Here is a 14,736-nt window from a genome sequence, read left to right on the forward strand (position 1 = left end):
CAGATATCGACTTAATACAAACGAATTATTGTTACCTGGTAGAAACTCTATCAATTCATATCCATTTAGACCAATTTTCATTTCGCAGATTATCCGGGACTCCCTACGTTCCTTTGGGGAATCTTTTGCGAGTGCATGGTAGGATTGTGAAACATGCAAAATTCAATACAGCAGGTATGACTTCTTCAGTGAATTTTTTACCGGCCCTTTTTACGTTGGATAGTTTCCGAACTATTGGCGTCTGAAAGTCATATTCCCACGCTTTCGGCACCTTATAGATCCGAAACTATGTCCGATAGCCGAAAGTTCAAGAGAACTTTTTTTCTTGTCTCAGTGGCAGGAGTCACCTTCCAAGAGTTGTAACACTTATTTTGCAACACCCGATATACCGGTATATATATATATATATATAAAGGAAGCACTTACTAAAGATAAATTTCTTCTGGGATAAGATTGAGAACTTTGAGGGAAAGATGTCGCTGCAAGCTGATTATTTTGATTGAAACAGATATGCTCTCTCTATTGAGAAACTCAGTGTGAAAATAACCTTTATTTCCAAGCAACCAATCGATTCTGTATCTTCTAAATAAGTACTTCATCATTATAAAACAAAAACCTAGGTTTTGTTTATTCGGTGCTTTTATTTAAATTTCAGGTACATACAGGCAAAATAATAAATAAAATAAAGTGTACTTATGTACTGCATACAAAATAAGAAGTGTTTTATTGGCAATTTTTTATTAATGTACAGTCATCAACCACATGATTCAGCTTGTCACACGAACACTTCAGGAAAGCAATACTTTCAGTTGAAACTTTATCACATCCAAGAAGATTTATCGATACCAAAATAGGGCAATTCAAAGCAATACTTTTAACCACAGCGTCATCAACATTGAAACACTGAGCTAAGTCTAAGTATTTTAAGGTAGTTCGTTTGGTGGTAGCAAAAAACTTTATCATACCTTGACATGTCAAACGAACTCCGCAATTTAATGTTAATCTGGACAAATAAAAGTCTGAAAAACCAGACAAACCTTCGTCAGTCATGTGTTCACAATGATAAATTTGAAGATTAGTTAAATTTTGTAATCTGCTTAGTCTTCTAAAAGAAACATCACTTAACAAACCTCCGTCTATAACCAAAGATTGTAGAGTGTTTCTTCTTCTATTAATAAGATACGTAATATCGCCATCAAAAATATTAGTCGTATCTACGATATCTAATTCTTCAAGATGGCAGCAATGATCCGCAATTTTCTTTAGACTTGACCCATCTAAATATTCGTAATGTGGTAGCCTTAATACTTTTAAATTACCAAAATATCTCACTACCTTATTAATATTAAATTCTGTGGGACCATCAACATCCAAAACACAGAGATCTGGACAATTTTTTAAGACCCTTCTAAAAACACTCGTTCTAATTGGACAAAGTGATCTAATTTTCAATGTACGAATTCTTTTACATTTCTCAGAAACTTCACACAGAAATCTGTTTGCTTCAAACTCAACATCCATATTAAAAATTTCGAGCAACGGTGAGTGAGAAAGAACTTCACTTGCCAAATCTACAGAATCGTCCTTGTCACAGACACTGAACTCCAAATTATGCCATAATGCAGGGCTATCAATTATGTTTTTCCATCGGCGACACACAAAAGAAGCTTTAAGAGATAGATCACTGACTGGCACGTACGAAAATATATGCATTAGAATTTCATCAGGCAAATTATTAATCGTGGTAGTAAAGTTAGTGTTCGAACCCTTGCTTGGAGTTCTCGAAGACCTCTTCGTTTTCAGTTCTGTTTCTGGTGATACCACTTTATTCTTACATTCCATTTTATTTCGTGATTATTACATCTGGAAGAAATAAGAAACATACAGCTTCGTTCAATATCGAATTCTTGACTATGTCGTTTTGAACTGTTTCTAAAATTGTATCTGTTACAGATAAAACATATTCTTATATCAAAGAGGAAAGTATTACGGCAATTTTAAAATGTGAAATAAATTAGATAAATATCTTATAATCGGTGTTCTTGAAATACCTATTCTTTGTCCTGAGAAAGTTAATTACATAATACATCTAGATCTGGTTCATATTGAACACTTGAGTCGTAGAAATTTACAGATTAACAAACTACTGTTCGTAACTAATCTCTTGTAAAATATATGTAAATTATCAAGCAGGACAATGAATAAGTCATCTTACATACAAGAAGGGGCAAGAACCTTTGTTATAAACAAAAGTATTTTTTCTACGTAACAACAAACCTATCAGATTCTTTATAGCTGGTGGCTATCACGAGCAAAATTAATGCTACGTAGAACTTAAAGATCACGTTTCTTAATTAAGCAAAGACATCTACTACTCATCTATTCCTACTACTCTAGGCAGTAAATAAACCAGGATGGACCATTTATAGTGATACACCCATGTAACTTTTAAACTAATAAATACAAAATGCTAAAAATGTTATACCATGCAAATATCGACAGAGGAACATTGTTTGAGATCGAATGAATACGAACAAAGCTACAAGGAGTTAATATTTTTTTTCAAAAGCCTTTATTTCAAAGAACTTCTTAGGTAAGTATCTTATCCAATTGCATAGATGGTTTTCAATAGATGTAAAGATCATAATGCCGTTTACAACAATTTGATATATCAAATTGTTCTGGAGATATGGTAAAACACTGGTAAAGTTTGCAACACTGATTAAAATTATGTAAGTTTTAGAACTTGTAATTATATGTAACAAAAATATTGTCACAATGTTATAAAGCCAAGTAAATCAAATATGCTTTAAATAGTCCCCACGCCATTTTAAGTAACATATCAAATTTTACCATTTTTGTCATATCTGTGGAATGGTTTGAGATATTAAATTGCTGTAAATGGTATTGTCTTTTCGGCTATTGAAAACTACCTTCGTAACTGGATATGATACTTATCTAAACACATTTTCGAAATAAGGACCTTTAAAAAAATGTTAAATTTCCAATTCTTTGTAACTTTGTTTCTACTTGTTCGAAATATACCATATGATGACCGCAGTATTCAACACTAGGGTACTTTACATATGCATTACCTCGTTCTTCTCATTTGTGTTATTACTGTTGTAGAACCCTCCAAAATTTGGGTGTGTTTCGATGTTTATGATATTGTATCGTCCTTAGTTTGCAACACTGCATAACAAGCTTAGTATTGTTAAGTTTTCGTTTTACATGTAGATTCGCAATATGTAGTGCCATTTGAAAAGAAAAAAAAAAAAACTTGTTGTATAACTTAGTGTTGACTTGGCGATACTGTTAATCTGGTGGTGTCACAATATGTCAAACAATGTTCCCCTGTTGATATTTGTAAGACATTTTACGAAATTTCAACGTCATGTTGAGTTGAGTTGATTTTAGTTTAGCGTCCCGTTCAGCAGCGAGGTTATATGAGACGTGGACCTACTGATTAACGTGGAATCCGAACCACATGAGCTCCCGCCGGGAATCGAACCCGGGTCTCCCACGCCAAAGGCGCGTACGCTAACCGCTTAGCCACGAATGAGCTCTTTCAACGTCATGTATCTAATAGCTTAAAAGTTATAAGAGCACAGCAAGATAAATAGTCCACTCTGAATATATATGAGTGTGTACATTATTAAGCTAGTTTTGATATTTAAAAAAATATTCCCTAGCATACTCAGAGGAAAAAATGTTAGATACTGTTCATGCTTTGTTATTAGAAAAATGAAGGTTAGTTGGTAACAGACGTATACGTAAGAGCTATTGAGGTATTATTTACAACTATATACTACTCAGGGAAATCTTTTATCCCAAATACTAGAGGATTTCTTTACGAATAACTTACAGTTCAGGGTTTTCAGCATGGATAGGGCAAGATTTAAAAATAGTGTTAGATATGTTGACGATTATTTAGTGATTGGTGGCCATAAAGCTGCTGTAAATAATATTTTCATAGTATTAATTAGGAAAGAAATCAGTCTTCTTTTAACTAAGGTAGAAAATAACGGGAAGTTACAGTATCTAGATGTCATAATAGAGAAAACACGAAATATTTTTTGCAAAACTGGCATCAGATTAATATATTCATAAACACTTCGGCACACCCTTAACAAGTATAAAACTTGTGCAAAAATAAATACGAGAGAGTAATGTAAGAGAAATACAAAACAAGGAATGGATAAGGATTACAAAAAGGTACAAGAAAATGAATACACGATGAATGAATCAAGGAAACTATAGTCGCTATTTAAAAGAAACGAGAAGAAAGAAATATAACTCAGTATTGTAAGCAATAAAAATGGCAGTCTTAAAACAGAAGTAATCCCTATTTTTAAATATATTTTTAATAAACTAGCGAAGATTTACAAGAAACTTAGTGAACAATGTGACTTAAAATCGAAAATTAAATTGTCAAACATATTTAATAAATAGAAAACTTTATTTAAAAAGAAACGTATTGACACAATGAAGTTCATGCGGCAAATTTAGTGTCAGTCAAACACAAATAAAGATAATAACACAAGTAAGTAGATACTTGGGACATAGAGAAAAATCAAGCAATTCAAAACTGTCCCAGTGTAAGGTAAATCATGAACAAGTTAAAAACATAAATACAAACATAAAATACCGCACCTCTAAAAGAAAAGAAGTGTCTGCGAGGCTTTATACATTCTGCATGGGAAGGATATAATGATAATGAGAAAGTACGGCAATATTAGGTTAGAATGGGTGTAAGTATTAAAAGAAACAAGGATAAGTTGAAAAGTTATTTGCAAGGAGATGGCCTAAGTCATCCGCAAATAACAAAATAATCTTAATTTAAAAAATTATTCACGTCTTTTAAAAAATATTCTTGCACAGAATTATTGCATCATTGAATATGATTGATTTGATTTGAAAATAGTTCATCTGTCAGAGAAACATAATATATGTTTGGCAACGATAGCAACATTATGATATTTGTACACTTCTGGTCATAAAAATCTAGACTGCCTTCTAGAGACTAAGTCCAAAAAACTGAACCCAGATCTGTGCTTACATAGAAATTTATTTTCCCCCCATTCTGACAGAGTAACATGCGCGTCTTAAAAGAGTAATAGAACATCTTAACGTTGCCGTCAAATATATATATAATTGACATACAGAATACAATCATAATGTTTATAAACAGAAATATATAGTTATATAAGTGATATATAGATAGATAAAAGTCAAAATCTTGCATACTGGGTGACACTGGATGATTTAAGCCTGTAAGGGACAGGATCACCAAGGAAGCTAGATACACACAGACGGAGCACTTCTGAAGTCATGCTTTCGTGGTTTGGTGGTTAGAGACACGGAACTCTGTAGAGTTGCTTATTTTAGCATGGGTCCGAATCCTATCTACTAGAAATTATTTTTTTTAAAGTAAAGAACCTGCATTTTATTGCAATAAATATTCATGTTTCAGGTATCATGTATAGTTGCAAGAAAATTATATATACGTCACAGCTACGTAATATAGGAAAACTAAATCATATATATTAAACCAAATCACAAATCTTTCTTGCCTTGTCTCTAATGTGCACGTGATCCCGGGTTCAATTCTCGGTGGAAGAGCAGAAAAAAATAATTTCATAATCAGTTACTTTTAAATTATCCGTCTCCTTCAGTCTAAAGAGCATAACTGTGAAGCATTAAAATAAAAAAAGAAAAATAACTTTTTTTTTTTGTGAAATATATATTCTTGAACAGAAAATACTATGGAAAGATGTTACGCAAAAAAAATAATTATTAGCTATTTCGAACAGCTGTTCAGTATTTCATTATATGGAAGAAGATACATGGTCACTAGATTTTATGTATATACATTATAGGTTATTTTAACAACACAAAACTTCTCGAAACGTTACCGTTATTAACCATCAGTTAAATACTTGTAAATTAAAAATAGACTTTTTCCATAATTCGACATGGAGTAGTAACATAGTGTTGTTCTTTATTTTGATTTACTAATAAATGAGAAAGAAGGTTCAGCAGCCACCATTTGATTTACCAATACTTAAATTTAAACAGTGTGTTCTATAATTCAAGTTGGTTAAGTATTCAGTTCAGAAACAAATGTTCAACAGTAATATAAACATGCGTTTTCCTTGCAATTTTTGAAAATTAACAACTTCATTCACGTCAAATATCAAAGAAATTTCTACTATACTTTTCTCTTATACAAATTTATATATATATAGCTGTTTATTCCACGTCCCACCAGAGGTATCCAACACTGCGAAAATTACAAAATTTCGAATTAAAAAAAAAATCATAAAAATTTAGGAAAAATTGTATTAGTGTTTTTACTCTAGTTATAATAACTATAGCACCATATGAAATTATAATAAAAAATTAACTTTGATATTTCACCCTTTCATTACAAACTTCAACTCTAAAAAGTACAATTTGTTAAATTTCGATACTAAACTTAGGAAGTAATTTTCACCTATTAGGCTTCAATTAATGATTTTCATGCTGAGCAAATTAAAGAGGACGTGTTGAAGAAAATGGTGTTTGTTTAGAAAGTTTTTGGAATAGTCCAGTCCTAAAATATACAACAACCTAAAAGTCACTTACTGACACGCAGTACTCAACAAAAATGACCACCACTCACAAACTGACTGGGATTAAAATTTTTGAAAATTAGTTGGTACTGCCAATGAATATGTATTATTAAAAAAGTAAATCTTTAAAAATTGAAAATGGTTAAGCAACCCTCATTGATCCCACGCAACTTCGTATAGGTTGACCTATTTTCAAAGAATTTATTCTGTACTTGAAACCTTACATAATGTAAACGGATTTAATGTTTTCGTATAGGTTAAGAACTGCACAGCATACAAAATAGTGTATTTTGGCCCCCAAAAATCTCTTGATGCTTTAAATACATTTAGTCTGTTAGTAGATTGCCATTTCACTAAACGTGCTGGGTAAGGATATTTGTTTGTTGCGGAGGAAGCAAAGGTAAGCATGTGGCATAATGTAAAAGCGCTGAATGTGAGGGGTGGGCACTATTTAAAGTCACACAGAGTTTACAATACTTCAGATAAGTGCATGTTAGGTACCAGGGTACATAAGATGTATGGAGTTCTTCTCTTATGGAGGCATATATGGAGTCACCTTCTACCTTATTACTGTAATTACATAATTGTCGGTTGTATAAATGAGTTCCTTAGACACTATTCTTACTTCGTAAAGTAACATATCTTAATATGATCTTGAAGCTTTGCTGGCGTCTACTATTAATCCAATGTTCTCGGGATTGCTGCCAGAGTAGGTGTTGCTGTGCTGAGCTTTCGTTACCATACAGCGGCAACATCTTCATGAAGATGTTGCCGCTGTATGGTAACGAAAGCTCAGCACAGCAACACCTACTCTGGCAGCAATCCCGAGAACATTGGATTAACATATCTTAATATTTCCAGCTGTAATTTCTCTATCTCCACCATTCTAAATATCTTTAATTATTAAATCATCAGAGTGTGTTTTCCTGATGTTGAGCGTGGCTCAAAAGAAATTGAGCGTGAGTTGAGCGCGCTTCTTTTTAAAAAACTTACGTGTGAGTGTGAGTTAACTCACTTCTTACACTCTGAGTTTGAGCTGAGTTAAGCTCCTTTCAAACATGTGCCTTTACAACTCTGCCATAGTAAAGGAATAAGTTAAGAATTATGATTAGGAATACCACATAAACAAGAACTGTGTAATTGGCTTCATTACACAGGTGATTACCTGTACATGTCGACATAAAGTACTTTAGCGTCATAGAACCAAAACTTTCATAAGATAGTTTCTTGATACGCATTTATTTATTATCCAAATGTTAGGTTCAAAACTTCACTTCAAATGGTTTAGCCGTTTCCCCACATTGGACATTTTATGGATTTAAAAAAAAATAAAAACTCGGAACTTGAAATAGAAATTGCCCCCCCCCCCCTTCCCGCTCTGAAAGCGGAGTTTTCGAAAGGACGTCGACAAGTTTCCAATCATTTTCAACGTGAAGTTTATATGCCACGTTTCATCTCTCTAAACTCTAGGGACTCGTGAGATACTCTATCTTGTCGTACATTTTGAAACCCCATGCTCCCATTTTTAATCAAAATGGCACCGTTAAAAAATAAAAGGTTTGTTAACCCTACAGTGCATGATTTTTTGATTTTAAGTGAAATAATATACAGGCATATGATAAGACACTTCTAATAAATATCCGAATAGAAAAATATCGTAAGGTAATTTTTCGTGCTAAAATATAAAAATACTTTGTATCACTTATGATACATTATGATCAACAGTTTATGTTCCTCTCTCGTACAAAATCAAATTATAGCATTCGTAAAAACAATTAGGAAACTTACTTCATGAACTTGGAATTTTTACAACTTCGAAACTATTCTTTGTCCTTCAGAGTAGACAACTCATAACCTCTTCTATTCTCACTTTCGCTAAGCACGCGCACGACTTCTTTCTCTCTGCACTGAAGCAACATTTTCCTGACATCTACCGGATATATGGTAAACTATGTGCTCAGGAGAATATCAGATATGATACAATATGTATTTATGATACAGCTCACGGCCTGAACATTAATAGTAGCCATAATTTATTTTGTATCAAATATGATACAATATGCATTGTAGGGTTAACAATGCTACGTTCAAAAATTCATTTCAAATGGTTCAGCCGCTTCTCAGTAATTGGCAAAACATCCCTTTTCATTTTTATATAGACATTGTATCTGTAAATAGTAAAGGTTCCTTGTTGTTATAATATAAAGATGCTTGTCGAAAAAGCAATATTAATCCGGAAAGACATTGTTAAAAATTAATTGGCATCTATGGTCATTGAATAAGCGTCAATTAATTTCCATTAACATGAAAGTTGATTGTCCACAGTACAGATTTGATTGAATCCCCAAAGGAAAAGAAACGAACATAACAACGATAATAACTGATAGATTATGAAAGTAACAACAAATATACACATAGTACCCGACGAAATAAAATTAGACCAGTTTCTGTTAGAATATGTACTTCACTATCTAAAAAACACAAGTGGCTGCATACATATTTTAGAAATTTCAGTACAAAGCATAATTAATTTGATCGAAACCATCTTTCTTACCTTCATCTTTATAAGGTCCATAAAAATAGAGAAGCGTGGCATTATTTCTAAAGCTTTCTGTAATGATTTTTGGCTCAAAACAGTAGCAATAGCAATCATAAAATTCTAATTTTGCTATAGTAAACAAAAGGTTATGAAACCTGGAGGAACCTACTATTAAAGTACAAGGATGGGCAAAATATAAACAGCCATAAAAGACTGCCACTTAGTTACCTCCGTTATTGTACGCGAAGCAGTGTATTGTTGTTTTTCTTTTCGATTCTGGACCTTGCTCAACTGTTACATATTATCAGTTCATTCGTGTCATAGTAAGGTGTTGTTGCATCATTGTCTGACCTTACAGACTGCCAAAGAGAGCATACTGTTGACGCGTCTATAACGATAGTTATACATGTCCTAAAGTACAGCAAGCTACTGTCCAATAAAATGTGAGATAATGTCGCGAAACATGTTTATGAGTGAAACGAAGCATAGGAATAGGTAATCATTAAATTTGCTTGTTATTACGAGACTGCCATGGATGTGACAGCAGAACTTAATTATCACTTTGAAAACCCTGTTTCCACAAAAACAGTTTGACGGGAACTCCAGTAAATGAATATTTATGGCAGGGCTGCTATCGTCAAGCTTCCCTTTGCACCGAGTAATGCTAAAAAGAAGCTGCTATAGTGCAATACGCACAGAAACTGGACTACCGGGCAATAGAAATACGTCATGTAGTCATATGAATCAATCTTTATTTTATCCCTCACCACAGGACAGGTGTGTGTCGGGTACATGGGCAGCCGAAGAAAATTTTCTAGGGGGGAGGCTCACTATATTACGTTTGATATTTTTTTACTTGTATTAAAAAAATCTTAAGAAATTTAATACATTTTCATGAGCCAGGGGGAGCTCGGGCCCCACCCTGCCCTCTCCTTCGGGCGCCCATGGTCGGGCATACATCATCACCGAAGCCTATAATCCAGACTGACTAATTCTGTCAAGCATGAAGGCAGTCCTGTCATGGCGAGGCAACTATAACCTGGTATTCTGAACGTCCCAGTTTTTCATTACAAGAAACAATGATTAGCAAGACCTATGAGCCTTATTTAGAAAGCCATTTCCATCCAATGGTGTATACAATGTACTCTAACACGTTGATTGGCTGAAAGTCATACACTTAGAAACGCTCAGGCGTGGTTTGAAGAAAAAGCAACAGGACCTAGCGTACCTCCCCTAAATTTCACAGTTATCAGATTTGAACATAATTAAGCCATTGTGATTTGTCTGAAAGGAAACAGTGAGGTCCCGGTACCCTCCACCATCATCTCTCAAGGGATTGGAGAGATTTTACACGAAGAATGCATGAAAAGCATCTCACTGAACACAATTCACGATCCATTAACACGTGAACTCAGACTGTATTGAATGCTAATGATTGTCCTATCAGGTATGATATTTCATATTTTACTAGGTATTCGCATTATTTAGTTCATCTTCTGTAGGATCCGAACAATATGGTATTTGGGGTTTATTCTAGATGTTGTCTTGCCAATAGTATTTGAAGCTGCGACTACATTCACAGAAAGCAAGTGTTCTCGCCATGAGACTAAGAGTGGTGTATAGTTTAACAAATTATTCCCTTGCTTCCCACGAGTTTGTATTTCGCAGCCATGTCTGGATTATATAAAGATTTTTAATGCCTTCACCTAATATCTTCACCAGAAATATATACGTACGAGAATTTAAAAAAAAAAAAAGTTTGGCAAATGCCAACTACATGATATAATTCGATCTCTCCACGCGGCTGCTGAGTTCCCCGAATTCCAAGATTAGGCTGTTCAGAAACTCCTTTCATGAACCACATGATTCACGTATTCATTAAGGTCGTCTTTCGCCATATATTTCCACCCTTGGCTACTCTCATCGTGCACGTCGGTAAGTCTTCAAACTTTCTGCAGCATTTGAACACACAGCAATTACTTATAAAGTTCTCGTCATAATCCTAAATCATTCAACAATGAATTGCGGCTGTGTTATGTCCTTCCGCCTGAAAAATCGAATTACATCATGTAGTTTACTCTTGGCGGACTCTTTCTTGCACTCGATACGGTTTCCTGCTCACTATTCCACAATAATTGAACACCATAGTCAGTCTTCTGGCATGGGAAAAATATGAGATCTCAATGAACAGATTTGGCTAATTTGCGTTTCGTCGTCTCACGTAGCTCTGCTCTAGTAGCTTAACTCATGTTGTAAAAAGAAAAAAAAAAATTAAAATCGTACATATATATGTTATTTATGTTCATAGGGACAAATTTTTACCTTAGGATTTCACTTTACGTCGATGCCTCTAATTGTGCATGTCAGCCACTTAAAGTGCAGCACTTCAGTCTACTGTACAAACGTGAAAAGCACGTGCTTGTTGGTACATTATATACTGATTAAATTGATTAAGACATTACGATTTACTTTTAAAAATGTTACTAAAAAAGAACTGATCAAAGCAAACACTCATTATTATTAACCTGAATTACAGTTTCGTCCATGTATCACTGCCTTCATCAGACACATTATATGCCTGATGAAGGAAACTATATATTGCTGAAACTACAACATACGTGGTGTGTTAGAAAAGTAATGAGACTTATTGTCTTTTAACGATGAATTTTATTATTTTTACAAATCAAGGTTATCCCCTTCAAAATAGTCCCCTTGGGCAACTAAACAGTGATAGAGACGTTGTCTCCATTCTTCGTCCCAGTGCTGGAAGGCTTCTGCTGGAATACCTTACGTGCTCGTCGGTTACGCTCTTCTGGATCTTATCCAAAGTAGCAAAAAGACGCCCTTTCGAGTGGTTTCTGAGCAAAGAGAATAAAAAGAAGTGACAGGGACTGAGGTTCGGCGAATAGGGAAGGGGCTGAGAAACCACACATTTTTTTTTTTTTCTGCAAAAATTATTTGATTGAGACTGATGGTGACATGGTGTGTTGTTGTGGTGCTGCATCCAAGTGCGTGCACACGTGTCACCTTTCTTCTGAGTTTTTCAAGGGTTTCCCGTTAAAAAAAAAAAAAAAATGATTGACAGTTTGTCCAGGTGGAACAAATTCCTTGTGGATGATCCCCGATTGTATAAAAAAAACAAATAAGTATCAATTTAATTTTGGTTCTAAAACGGGTTTGTGCTATCTGAACATTTGTGCCATGGATAGGGAATGTTCTAAGCCCTTTGTAACTCTTCATAGGTCTCAGTGGCGGAATCGCCAAGTTTTACACAAAATTTGATGGCACAATCTTGCTCAAACTTTTGCCTATCCATTTTTGTAACGCACCTCACAAATAAAACTTTACTTCAGATGTTCTCAACCACCGTGTAACCCTTGGAAATAATTCAAACTTGTACTTTAGGTGAAGATAGTAGCGTTTACAGTTCGCGCACAACATTGCTAAGCTCATTACTTTTCTAAGACCCTATACTCATTACTTTCTAAGCATTTGCTTTGGTCAGATTTTACTTCTACTCAAGTTACGTGTAGTTCCAAAGCTAGAATATAGAGTATACTGATATATATATATATATATATATATATATATATATATATATATATATATATATATATATATGTCTAAAATTTGTACCACTGTATTTCATATTTTTTTTAAGTTCAATGCTGCGTTCTCCAAAGTGCCTCTTGATACACTTATGGCTCGAATTTTCCATGGAATCATCTTAAAGAACACATTACAGCTACTTAATATTTGTATCTACGAACTTTTAAATTAAACAGGAATAGAAATACGTATTAACTGATTCAATTTTATTTAAATTTGTATAAAAGAAATACATAATATAAAAAATATTGTTTTGCAACAGATTTTATTCTAAAATATTATTAATATTACTAACTGTTACTGACGAACACTTTACAGAAAATTAGATTTACAGCACTCTATTCTTTCAAATAAGATGGTATACATTATTATTATTATTTATTTATTTAAACAAAATTAAATCACGTTAGTATGTCAATAAAAACTTTAAAAAAAAAAAACAGCTAGTCAACTGACATTAACAATAATAGTAAACGAAAAACACGTGAGAGAGCGAGATATCAAAAGAGTATGATCAACGTAACAATTTCTTGAACAAAACAAAGATGCAAACTTCGTACAGTTTTCCCTCAAATCTTGACGGATGTGTTATTACCATTATCAAAGTAGTTAGTACCTATGTAGAATAAAACAAGTGAGTTGCGCATCATTGTGGAGCTACAATAGATTTCCAAACTATGCGAACTTACTACTCAATTCGACTAGCAGATCTGTAATTTTCAGTTGTAATTACATTAAAAAAAAGGTCAGAGTTGGAACTCAGTCCTGTGACGTTGAAGCCATTTCTTGCTATCTATCTGTCTTGCTATTTGAAGATTAATATTCGAACTGGAAATGGCAGTAGATTTTGAGGACTTACGGTTGCAGTAAAGAAAAGTGGGAGATGGAACATATTCTTCGGAAGCAAACTCCTTCATGCTATCTATTACTGTTTTTGTTATATGGTGATCAAAGTTGAAACCAGAAGTTATTAATTCCTACCACTTCCGGTTTGAATAGAGGTAACGGACAAAATGGAACCTACAATTGGGACAATGAATCGATTTCAAAGTACTGCTACTCCTTATCCCTTACTGCTTGTGCTCTACGGTAATCAAAGTTGCAACCGAAAATGGTTAATTTCTACCACTTCCGGTCTGACTAGAGGGTTAACTTATTATTAGGACACTGGATCAATTAAAAAAAACTCTTCTCGATACCTCTTGCTTTGAAACCTGTTGACAAACAAACGCAATATTCGTTTTATAAGATTTCCGATAATTGTGTGCAGCATAGTTTGAAAATCTAATAGTCTTGACACATACCTTTCCCTTAACAATGTTCAAATATCGGCAGGTATGGTTCTTCCAGAAAAATCAAAATAATCTACAGAGAATCTGAACTTTTATACATTAATAATCATACATTACAGATACAGAACTTTACAAAAAGCTTTCTCGAAACACAGTTTAAATCATTCCTAAGTTTTGATCGTGTTTGCTTCTATTAATTTTATAAAAGGAGAATTAATGCGCGTTATAAGTTTATCTTAAAACATGTTTTCATTAAAATTAAACGTATCAGAACTTACATTAACATTTATCAAACAATAACTATTAGTAATAATTGCACTTGTCAATTTAAAGCTATATTGCATCGCGTGTTTTTCACCGCTTCCAAAACTTATTTTCTGTGGTACTTTATATCCATTTATTTATGTTTCTCACTTTTATAGGTAATTAACAATGACGAGAGAAAATAACAGAATGATAGAGAAAGGCAAAATAAGTACTACGCAAAAGTTTATGTATTAATCATACATAACGTGACTTAAACTTCCGACCTCATATTTCACGTAGCTACTGCCGCCAGGATAAGGCAATTAGCACAAATGACACACAAAATAAGATACAAAGAATTATGTTCGTCTTTGTAAAGAATGAAAAAAAAAAAAAAAAACTGAGTACGTGAAGTTTAACGTCTTGTTTCAGCACC

At 33.5% G+C, this 14,736-nt stretch overlaps 1 protein-coding gene across 2 annotated transcripts in view; it reads right to left on the minus strand.

The window, feature by feature from the left end:
* Positions 1 to 638: 638 nt before the first annotated feature.
* The window catches only part of LOC145676334 (F-box and leucine-rich repeat protein 13-like), a 50,905-nt gene continuing 36,807 nt past the window's right edge, over positions 639 to 14,736 (minus strand). For both annotated transcript variants that reach the window (XM_081747185.1, XM_081747178.1), the window contains one exon: positions 639 to 1,863. In XM_081747185.1, coding sequence (XP_081603311.1) covers positions 724 to 1,842 — 1,119 coding nt within the window. In that variant the 5' untranslated portion in view covers positions 1,843 to 1,863 and the 3' untranslated portion in view covers positions 639 to 723. The remainder of the gene's footprint in view (positions 1,864 to 14,736) is intronic.

Source organism: Thermobia domestica, chromosome 2 (genome assembly GCF_964235325.1).
Source record: "Thermobia domestica chromosome 2, izTheDome1.hap1.1, whole genome shotgun sequence".
NCBI classification, from domain to species: Eukaryota; Metazoa; Arthropoda; class Insecta; order Zygentoma; family Lepismatidae; genus Thermobia; species Thermobia domestica.